This window comes from Dendropsophus ebraccatus, chromosome 14 (assembly GCF_027789765.1).
Source record: "Dendropsophus ebraccatus isolate aDenEbr1 chromosome 14, aDenEbr1.pat, whole genome shotgun sequence".
Taxonomy (NCBI): domain Eukaryota; kingdom Metazoa; phylum Chordata; class Amphibia; order Anura; family Hylidae; genus Dendropsophus; species Dendropsophus ebraccatus.
In genome coordinates, this window is record NC_091467.1 from 64,059,996 (window position 1) to 64,075,305 (window position 15,310).

A 15,310-nucleotide genomic window follows, 5' to 3' on the forward strand; every position below is an offset into this window, starting at 1 on the left:
GCTTTTCCAGCAGCTATAGAGTTAAAGTGATGGTATAACACGGAAACTCGAGAGAAAGGAACGGCTGCACATCCCATCTATGGCTGATACTAATGCCGCTAGGCCTATATTAAAAATCAACACCAGAGTGTCTGTATATGATTTGATCAAACCATAATAGCCCCATGTACCAACGTGCAGGTCCTCTGGTTCACACGGGTCCCTAGGCTAACTCCACACCGTGTCGGTCAGTGACCGCCACCCCCGCAAAGCGTGCACGTGCAGGGAAGGGGGGCCATGGAATGGCCCTGCAACCCCCATGTCACAGGACCAGACCCAAAAAGCCCCACCAGAACCCGGCCAGCACCACCGGCGGGGGAAGGCTGCCCCCAAACGACACAAGTATGGATGTGGTATTACACTTACCACTGCTGCGGCATTAGTATCAGCCGTTCCTTTTTCTCCAGTTTCCGTGTTTTACAGTTCTCCCTCTCTGAACAGCTCGCACTCCTTTATAAGACCCACATGACCAAAATTAGCAGGAGATGCCTGTGCTCACATGTCTGGACCCTATGTCTTCCCCATTCTGTGAGAGCAGCAATGGTAAGTGTAATACCATATCCATACTTGTGTCGTTTGGGGGCAGCCTTCCCCGCCGGTGGTGCTGGCCGGGTTCTCGTGGGGCTTTTTGGGTCTGGTCCTGTGACATGGGGGTTGCAGGGCCATTCCATGGCCTCCCTTCCCTGCACGTGCACGCATTGCGGGGGTGGCGGTCACTGACCGACATGGTGTGGAGTTAGCGTAGGGACTCGTGTGAACCAGAGGACCTGCACGTTGGTACATGGGGCTATTATGTCTTGATCAAATCATATACAGACATTCTGGTGTTGATTTTTAATATAGGCCTAGCGGCATTAGTATCAGCCATAGATGGGATGTGCAGCCGTTTCTTTCTCTCCAGTTTCCGTGTTTTAAAGTGATGGTATATTTGCTTTAAAACTGGGCCAGAGAAACATACACCATAGGGGCTTTTGTTTAGGCAAATGTGCAATTTACATAACTTAAGGAAGGAAAGAAACTAATATGCAAACAATGTAGACTGGATTTTGTCTATGGTAAAGTTGTACACATTACATAACATACAAATTTCACGAGTAATTTGAAAACTTTTTTTGCACAATACTTCCTACTTTTATCATGGTTAAGAGTGTTCTGCAAGTAATGTTACAACAGCTACATGATATTTGGGTTGATCGTGTAATGGAATTAAAGCCATTATGGCTCATATTGCAACCAAAACCAGGAGTGGATTGAATACACAGAAAGGATCTGTTCACACAATGGTGAAATTGAGTGGATGGCCGCCATATAACAGTAAATAACGGCCATTATTTCAATATAACAGCCGTTGTTTTAAAATAACAGCAAATATTTGCCATTAAATGGCGGCCATCCACTCAATTTCATAGTGTGAACCCAGCCTAAAAGAAGAAAGGGACTAAGGTGGAAATGGGTTTGTTTTAAAGCAGAAACCTAGTGGTGGAGAAAAGCAACTCACGGGCAACAACATGGAAGAGGCTATGGACCGAAAACACTCTAGATGGATTTAGAGTAGTTACTATGAGATACTGCAAGCCCAAGTTATAGGATTCTAAATTATTGGACATTGCCGTATCAGTTAACACCATATGGAAGAAATTCTACTCGGCCCTATGACTAAATAAAAATTGTTAGTAAAACATCAACATCTTGGAAATTCTAAAAGTGCAGAAATGTAATGAGTTACTATTAATAGAAGGGACCTGGGGCTCTGGTGTCTTTACAGGCCACATGTTTGTAAATCCTTCCACTGGTTGGCCGGGTATGGCTGACACGTAGACATAGTTATAAGCCACAAAAAGTCTCCTACAGCTGACCTTTTGAGGGGCTGTGCTATAAATACTACATTGATTTTAAAAAGGAACATTTGTTTTCCAACAATTTTTTTTCCAAAAATAAACCTTGTCACCGGGTTATTTTATTGACTTAAAATAAAAAACCGCTATGAAAGAGCGATGTGACTACTGGGGACCTGAGAGGGACCTGCTGTGATGACTAGCGTAAAGTTGACTTCTGTGATTACTGATGGGGAAGTCACTGTTATGACTGGTGTGGTACAGGACTGCCATAACTAAAGACTATATTGTTGAGGGGCTGGCAGAACTACTCATGCGGGTCCTGCTTTGGCTACTAAAGAGGTCGGAGGGGCCTTCTGTGATTACTACTAAAACATGAGTGGTTGGTGTGGCTATTTAGGTTGTGACTGGTGGGACTACTGGGGGAGTCATGAGTGGCCTGCTTTGACTACTGGGAGGAATCTGCCATAAATATTTAGAATATTACGCTGGTGGGTTGTGTGTATTAGGGAAGTGAAAGGATAGCTATGATGAATACAAAAGTGGAGAGAAGGGTGAGGGACTCAACATTTGCCATTGGAGGAGAGAAGACCTTGTGTGAGGTGTAAGGCCAGGATTGTGCATTCTTGGCTGCAGGATTTTCAGAACCTTTTTTATTTTTTATTGTTCATATTTTTTTTCTCAACCAAACAGCATGGACCCTTAGAAAGTATCTTTCATTTTACATTTAAATTAGACATGTCTGAAGTGATCGATCGCAGCGGATCTCCACTTCTTGGCCGCGCGCTAATTCCAACACTTTGGATCAAAGACTATTACGGTGGAGCTGCGGGAGGGGCTCTCAAAACGACCTTTAGATTGTTCAGGGAACCCATAGGAGATAGTGGCACTCTGCTCTCTGCTGCCGCCGCTCCTATTACACGTGGCGATGGCAGCAGATCGTTGCCATTGTTGTTGTTTGTCTTTCAACATGTTGGGAAGAAAGAATATGCAAAGTAGCTCTCACAAAGAAAGACAACGATCAGCTGACATTGTGTATGTTGGCTGATCGTTGCCTTTTATTACACAAATCGATTATCAGCTGTAATGGCTGATAAACGGTCAAATACGGCCGATAATCTTTTTGTGTAGTAGGCTCAGAATTAGTGAGTGCCTGGGGCGAGCAGCCTGGCTGTATCTCTGTATCACAGTGGGTCTTAGCAGCTGCGAACAATAACTTTTGACACGCCTGATAACATGTCAAAAGTTATTTAGAATGACAGTGACTTTTTAAGGCCCAAATGCAAAAAAAAAAAAAAAAAGTTGGTTGAACCAACCGAATTCGTCAGGATTGACTATCGAATGTATATTCTCACTTTCCCTTATCGGATTTTAATTTCAGATTCTGCTGCGATTTTCACAAAGGTTTATCAGAACTGCAGCAAAAACCCTAAAATATGTGAGAGAAATACAATCAGGTCACGCAGCTGGAGTTTTTTAACCAAGTCATGAGGAAGTTCTTCTAGGGTTATTTGTAAGTTAGAGCTTTCTACAGGGACTTTCCCTTGTCTTATGCCTTTTAGTTTGTCGTTAGGTCGTCTTCGTCTACCAAATTATTAGATGAGGAAATTTCTTCCTGGGGAAAGTCAAGTGACGGCCATGATGTGGCTTCCACTTAGTACCATCTCCCCATATCTATAATTGACCGTTACAGTACTTGGCGCTGGATGGAGGACTATAGGGGAGTCTATAATGAACATCACATGGCGTGAACTTTAGAGATGATCGAGTAGTGAAAAATTTTGTGAATTCAAATCGAAAAAGCACCGATATTCGACTATTCGAACGAGTATTCAATCCCATTAGAGTCTATGGGAAAAAAATTCGCAGCACTTAGAGGTCACCAAGTCCCCCATGAAACCTCCCTAAACGATGCGAACACCTCCGGAATGACGCTGGGACATTAGGGGGAGCATGCCTGGGTGCACCCAACACCCCAAAATCGCAGTATAATGCCACTCTCCGCAGCTGCGAAGGAAAAATATTTATGGCAATGTTGACACATTTTGTTCGTGTTTCTTGCGCAGTGTTACATACATGATTCCAATGTGCGTCTGCAGAGCGTCATGTTATTCGCGTGTATCACGCGTCATGCTGTACGAAAGTTACTAGAACAGTATGTATGACGTGCCTTTTACTGGGCTACTGGCACAATAGGTATAACGTGCCTTTTTCTGGGCTACTGGAACAGTATATATCAAGTGCCCTTAGTGGGCTACTGGAACAATATGTATAACGTGCCCTTAGTGGTGTTAACCAGGGACACTATAAGTCACTTGTACACACAGGGTACTGGAATGAATACACCTGCTAATACTGCTGTTATATCATCTATTTCTTAGCACTGAGAAAAGCTTTGGATGCAGAGATGACTTTTTCGCTGGATCTTATCCCTGAAAAGGACTTTTCGGTTCTTTTGTAATCCTGCCTAAACAATACGCTTCTAAAACCTATCACTCCCTGCTCCAAGATCTCTCCCTGGCTAGGTTGAAAGCGCATCTGCGTTCAAGAGGCGGGAGCCAAGTATTTAAGAATCAAGGTCATGTGGTTCAGCTATCCAATGAGGGTAGACGCCGTTTTCGCGCTGTGTGTGTACTCCCAGGGTCCCTCACGGCCTCCCTGCATTGTCATTGGATTAAAAAAAGCGCCATCTGCGATGGGAGGGCTTTAGAATGTTTCCTGCGTATTCACGTCACTACTCAATTGAATTTGAACCTTTCGAATACCACAATATTCGATCAAATACCTACTCGATCGAATCGTATTCGCTCATCTCTAGTGAACTCCCATCCCAGTGAGTGGGTCTTTATAGTTGTTGCTTTTCCAGCAGCAGCACAACTAACACTGAGGTGTTCTCAAAGGAAAAAACTGGGCGAGTGCGTCCATGGCCATGAGGTCCAAGCAGGAACGTGCACAGAGCAGGAACAGGTTTTGCAGAACGGACAATCTTTTAAAACCTGCATCACTGAATATAATTATTGACTTAGGTGCAGACATAGAAACATAGAAGATAGAAGACATGTTTATCAGCCTTAAAGCTGATCTGGACCTAGAAAAATATTTTGTGAATGTAAAAGAGACAATAGCTCCAGACTCCGGGGCATAAAACTGGTTATGGCTGTCCTAATACCAGTAGATGGAAAGCTTTGAACGTCTGTTAGAATCACTATGCATAGAGGTCAAGTATTAATAGATTGTGAAGGTTCATCAGTAAAGTTCCATCAGGCCATCAAGGTAACCCTTAGGATAGGTAACTTCATGTAGCCACTAGGGAAGCATGATCTCACCGCCCTGTCATTCAGACGCCTGGGCCCCAGTAGGGTTACTAGGGTCTATAGTCATATGTTTTTTCCCTTTGTCTACATAGCTACAATTTGTCATATATAATATTACTATATACTGCTAAACAATAGTCTTACAATTCCCAGATAATATAAGGAACAAATATTATCATCAAACTGTTATCCAACACAACCCTATCAAGGCCAATATGAACACAATACATTGGAATAAATAATACTGCCACACCATGACCATGTATTACTACTGATATTATTACCATACAGTAACTTATGCTTTTTAACACTTACACAGAATTTAGGCTTTTCTCTTTCCCAGCACCCATCTCAACACCTTTTGCCCACCTCAATACAAACACCCCATAGTGCCTCAAGCAGTACTAATGCCCCCGCCCTTGATGCAATATACTGTACCCACCTGATGGACAGGGCCATCTTTGTATCTTCACACACTAATAATGCTACCCAGAAGTTACGCCTCCTTTGTCCATACACATGTAGTCTTCTTTGTGCATTGATATAGTAAGTGAGTACTCCCCACCATCACCTGTGATACTGACCCCTTTGCTGAACCGACAACAATACCTGAAACTCACCTCTCCCCACTCTCAGTACAACACTGTAGTGCTCGACTTTTTTCCTAGCCTGTGTCTTACAAGACTAAGTAGAGGAACGGGAGCCAACAGGTCATTGCTCTGCCAACTGCTTCCTGAGGGCATAGATAGAGTTGAAAGGAACGCTCACCACTGGATCCATGGCACATGTCCTAGATTCTAGATCCACCAGTAATACAGCTGGTGGACCAAGAAACAGAGTATTCGTGTTGATAGTGATAGTCGTGACGATAGCCACGAGCGACAGGTTCCCCCTTAAACTTTGACAAGGGTCCTTGATTTTCAATGACTTTTTGGCACAGATGGGGTGAATATTTTTGTAGGCCCTTCAGTCATTTCAGTGCAATAAATACTTCATTTTTTTGGACTTTCTTCCTGGTTGTATGTTAGGTGTCTGCTTACAACAAAATACCTGTTTTCAGAAAGTTTTTCTACGGGGCATATCACTGTAGAGCGTTGACAGCATGCAAATTCATCCTGCATTCTGTCCCCACCCCGTAGGTAGAACAGAGATAAAACAGGACTCGCCAGTTCAGTCCAGCACTGAACACCATCGACATGGCCATGATGGCAGAGCCGATGTACATCAACATTCTTCAGAACAATTTTCAAGAGCCTGCAATGCCGATATGTGAAAACATTTATTACCCCAGTTTGAGTCCACTGTCAAGAACTACCGAATGGCAAAAAGAAGTCACGAACAACAGCCAAGACGACACAAAGGTCTTCTGCACGTACTGCGTCCATATGACTGTTCCAGCTGTCAAGTTGTGCACGTTGTGTAAAGCTTCTCTATGCAATATCCATCTTCAGCTTCACAGCAAGTCGATGGAACACGTCTTAATCGATCCCATGGAAACTTTTGGCAAAGCCAAAGACACAAAATGTTCCATCCACAAGGAAGACCTGAAATACTACTGCATTGAAGATGCCATCTGTATTTGCGTCTCATGTTGTGTTGCTGGGCTACACAAGAAGCACCAAGTTGTGCCATTGCCTGAGGCTTCTGAGAGGAAGAAGAAGGACGTCAAGACTGTCCTGGAGAAATTACTTATACAGCAAAGAGAGAATGACGTGAAGGTCGAAAAGCTGCAAAGTCAGAGAAAAGCCCTGCAGGGTAAATCCAGCAATCTATCGAGCAGAGTCAGTGACATGTTTAGGGATGTCCGGTACCAACTGGATGACCTAGAGCTAAGGGTCCTCAATGAGATTGTCAGGGAGGAGAACACGATCTTAGAACCCATCTCCCTTCTCATCGAGAGGTTGGAACGCCAACAGGATGAGCTCTCTAGAAATATCTCTCTAATCAAGGAACTGTGCAACTTATCTGACCCACTGACTGTCATAAAGAAGATGGATGAAAATCATGTGAATTTTTGGCATCCTACAGCCAGAACCAGCTTGGTCTCCGATCCTGATGATCTGGATGAAGGCCTCATATTGGTGTCTCTACAAAAGTCTTTAGATGACATCATGACTCGTCTGAAGAGATGGCACTGGAAGGCAGATGTCACACTGGATGTGAGCACGGCAGCCAATGACATATACGTCTCTGGTGACAAAAGAACTGTGTCCTGGTCCAAAATCAACCAACGCAGACAGAAGAATCCAGAGCGATTCAAGAGTCACCAGGTTTTGAGCACCCAGAGATTTTCTTCAGGGCGACATTATTGGGAAATCGAGGTCTGCCCTTCAGGGAAGTGGACTGTGGGGTTGTGTTACCCCAGTATGGACAGGAAAGGAGAAACGTCCTTCATCGGCAATAATGACAAGTCCTGGGGGCTGGGCTACGCAGACACGAAGTATAAAGCCATACACAACCGAACCGAGAGGCATCTCCCCAGTCTGTTACCCTGTACTAAGATGGGGGTATATCTGGACTATGAGGCCGGTCAGCTGTCTTTCTATGACGTATCAGATGTCATTAGACATATACACACCTTCTCCACCACCTTCACCGAGCCCGTCCAGGCCATATTCTGGGTGTCTTACAGCTGGATGAGGGTCAGCAGTTAGGGATAAGAGTGTCTGGGTTGTTAGTGACTGAGTCACTGAGTTTGGTACGTATAGTGATCAGGTGAATTGCTGTAGGTCCATTGCTGGAACTTGTGGTAGATATGGAGAATATGGGCCCACCACATCACTGGGCTATGCCAACCCCTCCAATGGCACAACAGATAGGGGCATCTCCTCACCTCCTGGGTAACACCTGATATCGATAGAGAAGACAAGTAATTATAAAATGTGTTATAATTTACTACATGGATAAATCAATAGAAATGCGTTCAGTAGAAGTGACAAATTATTCTATCTATCATCTATCTATTATCTATCTATCTATCTATTATCTATCTCCTATCTATCTATCTATCTATCTATCTCCTATCTATCTATCTATCTATCTATCTATCTATCTATCTATCTATCTCCTATCTATTATCTATCTATCTATCTCCTATCTATCTATCTCCTATCTATCTATCTATCTATCTATCTATCTATCTATCTATCTATCTATCTATCTATCTATCTAACTATCTCCTATCTTTCTCCTATCTATCTATCTATCTATCTATCTATTATCTATCTATCTATCTATCTATCTATCTATCTCCTATCTATCTATCTATCTATCTATCTATCTATCTCCTATCTATCTATCTATCTATCTATCTATCTATCTCCTATCTATCTATCTATCTATCTATCTATCTATCTATCTATCTATCTATCCATCTATCTCCTATCTACCTATCTATCTCCTATCTATCTATCTATCTATCTATCTATCTATCTATCTATCTATCTATCTATCATCTAATATCTATTTATCTATCTGTATTATTGTGTGGCTTTAGTATGATATATAGTATTATATTTTTATTACACTGTAGATTCTCTTGCTGTACGATGGAACTTTTTACTGCGTTCACTTTATAGGACTTCCTGTAAATACATTATTATTATTTTTTGGTCAATATAGAAGAGCCTTGTGATTGTTATATTACGTTTGTGAACCTTTTCTATTGATGTAAATGATTTCATGATAAATAATGTTTTAGAACTTTCTGTAGTTGCTTATGATGGATTGTATCCTAATAAAAGTATTGTTGATTGTACTATAAATGCGTCTTGCGTCAATACATCGAACACTTAAAGGGGTTGTCTATTTTTGATTCTTTTCATAACCTTGTTTAAAAAAAAAAAAAAAATCTTACCTTTTCAAGACCACTGCTTGCTGACAATGAGTGAGAACAGTTTGTTACTTGTGTATCCAGTCTAGACAATCCTCTGTGAGCTCAACACATCAGCGGCACAAATCCTTCTGTTTCCTGTTTGTTACACTGTTAGGCCATGTGCACACTATGTATAACACCAGCGGTTCTGTGACCCTGCCGGATCACAGAACGGCCGGTGTCAGAGAAGATCATATCGGCCGATACTGCAGTACCTGCCGGATGATCTTCCTTTCTGCTGAATTCGGATGCACCTGTGTGCGCCCGAATTGAATTTACCACTGGACACAATAGAGCGTGTGGCCGGAGCCGCACGCTCCATTGTGTGCACTGACAGTCTTTTTGCGGCTATTCACTGAATAGCGGCCGCAGAAACCTGACATGTCAGTTTTTTGCGTGGCAGCTAGCGATCCCAGCCGGAGCCTATACTATGGGGGAGATTTATCAAACATGGTGTACAGTGAAACTGGCTCAGTTGCCCCTAGCAACCAATCAGATTCCACCTTTCAGCCTGTGAGGAATGAAAGGTGGAATCTGATTGGTTGCTAGGGGCAACAGAGCCAGTTTCACTTTACACAATGTTTGATAAATTTTCCCCGATGTGTATACACTCCGGCCGTGATTCCATTGACAGCAGCACTATGTAAGTTTCATATTAATCGCGCCTGTTGTTGCAAATTGACAACGTAGTGTGAACATGGCCTAACAGTGCAGGTACAGTATAATGTATCAGTCTGGAGACTTACAGAGGACTGACTGTTCGGAATACAACTGTAACAAACCCTCAGCTGTGACAACTATTAGGCCTTTACAAGACGCTCTATATTCCAACAGGACCTTTAGGTCTTTTACTCCAGGCCCTTAGAAACTTGTGGATAGTTGATAAGTGTTATTGGCTGGAATACCCCTTTAAGATATCAGACCAGTGAAGGGTTAAAGGGATACTCCGACGGGGGGGCTATTTTGGGATCTGGCCGGGGAGGAGGTGGCTAAGGCAACGACGTCCACTCACCTCCCCGGTTCCAGCGGCGGGTCCCGTATCCCGATCCCGGCGCTCTGGTCCCCGGTGACTGGGCAGCGGAGCGATACGGGACCCGCTGCTGGAACGTTGCCCTCAGCCACCTCCTCCCAGATCCCAAAATAGCCCCCCCACTGGAGTATCCCTTTAATGCTGTCTCCATAAACAGATAAAAAGGGGGCGCCATCCCTTTGGTAGTGGCTGTACTTGGTATTGCAGCTCAGTCCTGTTCATTTGAATAGTATTGGGTTGCAGTACCAGACATAGCCACTATAAGACATGCGGCGCTGTGTCAATAAAGATGCCCCTGAAACCAGATGATCGGGGAGGATGATGACAGCCAGACTCCACTGCTTGGATACAGATTTAAAAAAAAAAAAGAGATTTACAGGATTACATCAATGTATGATCAATGAGAAACCAACAATCAACAGGATTAAAGGGGCAGTTCACATTTTGTTTTTATTTCAAATCAACTGTTGCCAGAAAGTGCCAGAGATTTGTAATTTACTTCTATTTAAAAAAAAAAAAAAATCTCAGATCTTCCAGGGCTTATCAGCTGCTGTATGTCCTGCACAGGAAGTGGTATTCTTTCTAGCCAGGAGAGCAGGAATGGTTTTCTATGGGGATTCGCAACTGCTCTGGACAGTTCATGTCATGGACAGAGGTGGCAGCAGAGAGCACTGTGTCAGACTGGAAAGAATACACCACTTCCTGCAGGACATACAGCAGCTGATAGGTACTGGAAGACTTGAGATTTTTTAATAGAAGTAAATTACTAATGTCTGGCACTTTGTGGCCATTTTTTGTGAACACACTTTTTGTGACAGCCTGTGGCTGTCCAGGCATACTGGGAGTTGTAGTTTTGCAACAGCTGGAAAGCACCGGCCTAAACCATACAAAAGAATGATTCTATATCCCCGAGGCGGAGTTGACGGCCACAACTCAGAAGATTGTGACTGCGGTAATAGCTCATCACAGTCCGTATACATAAAGATGAGCGGCGGCCGACGCATTTCAGCTCTCAGGATGATTCAAGTCTCGGTCCACTCTCAATTGCTTTTCTCCGAGACGCTTCATCCAGGATGACAATTTTACAGCAGTTTACAAAGAGGCAAAAATAATGATTTCCAAAAATATATATTTATGGCGAGCCGCGGCCTTGTTCCGGATGGGAGATTGACTCCTGCGTCCGTTCAGTCGCAATCAGGGAAGGTTGTTAAAAATTTCATTTTGTGGGAAAATTACTTTAATGCGTTTTTCTTTCAATTTAAGCGTCGACTTTGCCGTCTGTTAAAGGAGAAATTTTTTTTTTTTTCGGTTTTTATTAAAACTGATTTTTGGTACTCCTTCCAAAGCGGAAACCCTTTAAGGGATTCTCACCCTAGACTCAGATGTTTTGTAGTGCTGGTTTATGTTTCAGAGCCATGCCCCCCCAGTTGTTGCAAAACTACAACACCCAGCATGCCCAATTTCATAGAGCAGTTGTATCTAGTCTAAACAATGCTCTGTGAGCTTAAAGGGGTTATCCAAAAACATGGCCACTTTTCTGATGCTGTGTTCAGTTATTTAGATCTAATCTGCTGCGTATCTGCAGCGTATTTACTGCTGAGTATCACAGCAGTAAATACGCAGCGTATATGCCGTGTGTGTTTGTACCCTAAGGGTGCGTGCACACTACGGAATGGCGATGGAAAACCCGTTGTGGCGGGCACGGGCATCTCCGCCCGTGTCATAGACTCCATTCTATGCACCGGCGGATTCCGTGGCCTGTTCAAAGAATGAACAGGTTCATTGTTTGGACGGACCACGGAAGTCCTACGCATAGCTGAGAAGTGATACAATTGTATCCAGTGTAGACAATGCTCTGTGAGCTCTACAGCCTGGACTCTGGACTGATACATTGTACATAGCTAGTCCTGCCATCAGCTGAGAAGTGATACAATTGTATCCAGTGTAGACAATGCTCTGTGAGCAAATCCCATCAACAGCAACTGGTCATTTGCTACAATGTATCAGTCAGGGTTCGGGCTTTTCAGCTCACAGAGCATTGTCTAGACTGGATACAACTGTAACAATATGCATGTTCTCATTCACTGATGCCTCAGTAGCTATTACAGCAGTCCTATGTAAAATCACAGGTGATATGGTATGACCATGAGATGAGTTGCAGGACATACCTAGCTCTGCTACATCTATACTGCAACCAACACTGGAAAGAATGCAAGGGTTAATCGATATCATGGACTATACACTTTTACTGTATAATATTTATAATAAAGTTACATTATAATACACACTTTCTCCAATTCTGTGTTCTGCATATCAGGGACTTCAGCCATGTGGTGGCGCTCTACACTTTGCGGTGTGTAATAATAAAAGTTACCTGGTTATTATGGTGAAAGTCGCGGCGCCCCCCCCCCCCCCGGTAACTGCAAGACCTCTGATGATGTCATGACCATGTGTTCAGTTGCATGTGTGGGAAGAACTACAGGACATCTAAGATGACTAATGATGTCATGACCATGTGATCAGCCATATATGCATATATAGTTAGCTATAGTTAGAATATATTTTTCTTACCCTAGGATATCATATCTTGTGAGTGGAGTTGCCCTTTAAGACCAGGTGTAAGGCAGTACAGCCAACATCAGGACCATATGAATCCAACGTTGTGGGATCTGTTGCCTCGGGTCTGTGTTTCCTATAAATGATGATTTCATAGATTATCACATACATACATACATATTCCCACAAATATTCACACCCGGTATGGCACAACCTTCTGTGGCTCCAGGGGTGACACATCTCCCCAAATAGGCTAATCAGAGTATGATTACAGCGATGGAGTGTGCCAGCAAATTATATCATCATGGCACCCAGATAAAATTACATCTCATGCAGGAGGGAAGCTCATGGAAATCTATATCCAACCTCTCATGTGAGAAGCGGGAAAATACAGCGAGCGAGAACTGAGCATGAGGGCTGCCACACTGCTGTATACAGTATATGCTGGATATACAAGAATATAACTACTATAAGGCTATGTTCACACTTAGAAAGAGACGGGCCGTTCCGTGACCCAGCCTGGTCACGGAACGGCCCGTCTCTGAAAAGATCATCCTGGCCAGTACTGCAGTAGCGGCTGGATGATCTTTTGGGCTGCAGAGTTCTGATGCGCACGTATCCGTGTGCGCCTACATCAGAACTCCCCACGACACGTTAGAGAGAGCGGCCGGAGACACTCGCTCTATTGTGTGCAGCAACAGGGTTTTCTGCGGTCGCTATTCACTGAATAGCAGACGCAGAAAACTGACATGTCAGTTTTCTACGGCGCCGCTAGGGATCCTGGCCGGAGTGTATACTATGTGTATACACTCCAGCCGGGATTCCCTCAGGCTGCAGCACTACATAAGTGCTGCAGGAATCATGGCCGTTATAACAACAGCCATGATTTCCGCATCACTTACATAGTGTGAATAAAGCCTAATACTGCTCCTACATACAAGAATATAAATACTATAATACGGTTCAGAGAAGAAAAAGAGCGCTGCACCTCACACCTATGGCTGATACTAGTGCCGCTTGGCTAAATAAAAAACACATCAGAATTTTGTGTATGAATTGATCAAGCCATACTGTCCCATGTACCATTGTGCAGGTATCTGATACACATAGGTCCCTACACTAAGTCCACACCGTGCCGGTCAGTGGCTACCAACCCCGCAGGCGAGCACAGTCAGGGAACGGGGGCCATGGGACGGCCCTGCGACCACCATGCCACAGGACCAGACCCAAAAACACCACACCAGAACCCGGCCAGCACCGCCGGCGGAGAAGGTCGCCCCCAAGCAGCACAAGTCTGGATAAGGTATTGCGCTCACCATAGCTGCTGCAGACAGAATGGGAAAAGACAGGAGGGATTAAACCCATGTGCACTCAGGTGTCTCCTGCTAATTGCGGTCATGTGGGTCTCACCAGGAGCAGTGCAAAAACACTGAGAAAAGAGAGAAACAAAATACGGTTCAGGGAAGAAAAAGAGCACTGCACCTCACACCTATGGCTGATACTAGTGCCCCTAGGCTAAATAAAAAACACATCAGAATTTTGTGTATGAATTGATCAAGCCACACTGCCCCGTGTGAACCAGGATACCTGCACGGGGTACACGGGGCAGTATGGTTTGATCAAATTGTATACCAAATTCCTGGTGTTTGTTTTTAAAGTAGCTTAGCGGCTTTAGTATCAGCCATAGGTGTGAGGTGCAGCTGCACTCTTCTCTCCATTTCACATAACTACTATAATACTGCTCCCTAGTTAAAAGAATATATCTACTATAATACTGCTCCTATATACAAGAATATAACTACTATAATACTGCTCCTATATACAGGAATATAACTACTATAATACTGCTCCTATATACAAGAATATAACTACTATAATACTGCTCCTATATACAGGAATATAACTACTATAATACTGCTCCTATATACTGGAATATAACTACTATAATACTGCTCCTATATACAAGAATATAACTACTATAATACTGCTCCTATATACAAGAATATAACTACTATAATACTGCCCCTACATACAACAATATAACTACTATAATACTGCTCCTATATACAAGAATATAACTACTATAATACTGCCTCCTATTTACAGGGATATAACTACTATAATACTGCTTCTATATACAAGAATATAACTACTATAATACTGCTCCTATATACAAGAATATAACTACTATAATACTGCCTCCTATTTACAGGGATATAACTACTATAATACTGCTTCTATATACAAGAATATAACTACTATAATACTGCTCCTATATACAAGAATATAACTACTATAATACTGCTCCTATATACAGGGATATAACTACTATAATACTGCCCCTATATACAGGAATATAACTGCTATAATACTGCTCCTATATACAAGAATATAACTACTATAATACTGCTCCTATATACAAGAAAATAACCACTATTATACCATATATCCTCGTTACTGCATTACACATAGAAAGCTTCAGTCCATTCTAATAACTCCTTAGTGAGTGTATATAGTTGTATTTGAACTCTTCTTTCTTATTACCGAGTCCCTGAATCTTTTATCTCACTAGATGTCACACATCCTCGTCTCTGCTGCTTCGCTGGCGTGGTATCATGTATGGATTCCTAGAACAAGTCCCATAAATGCAGTTTCATTGTTG

At 43.0% G+C, this 15,310-nt stretch overlaps 1 protein-coding gene across 1 annotated transcript; it reads left to right on the forward strand.

Annotated features, from left to right (window-relative positions):
* Window positions 1-6,384: 6,384 nt before the first annotated feature.
* Window positions 6,385-7,842, forward strand: LOC138771903 (tripartite motif-containing protein 60-like). Its single transcript, XM_069951905.1, has one exon. It carries the CDS (start codon window positions 6,385-6,387, stop codon window positions 7,840-7,842), a length of 1,458 nt encoding a protein of 485 aa, XP_069808006.1.
* Window positions 7,843-15,310: the final 7,468 nt, after the last annotated feature.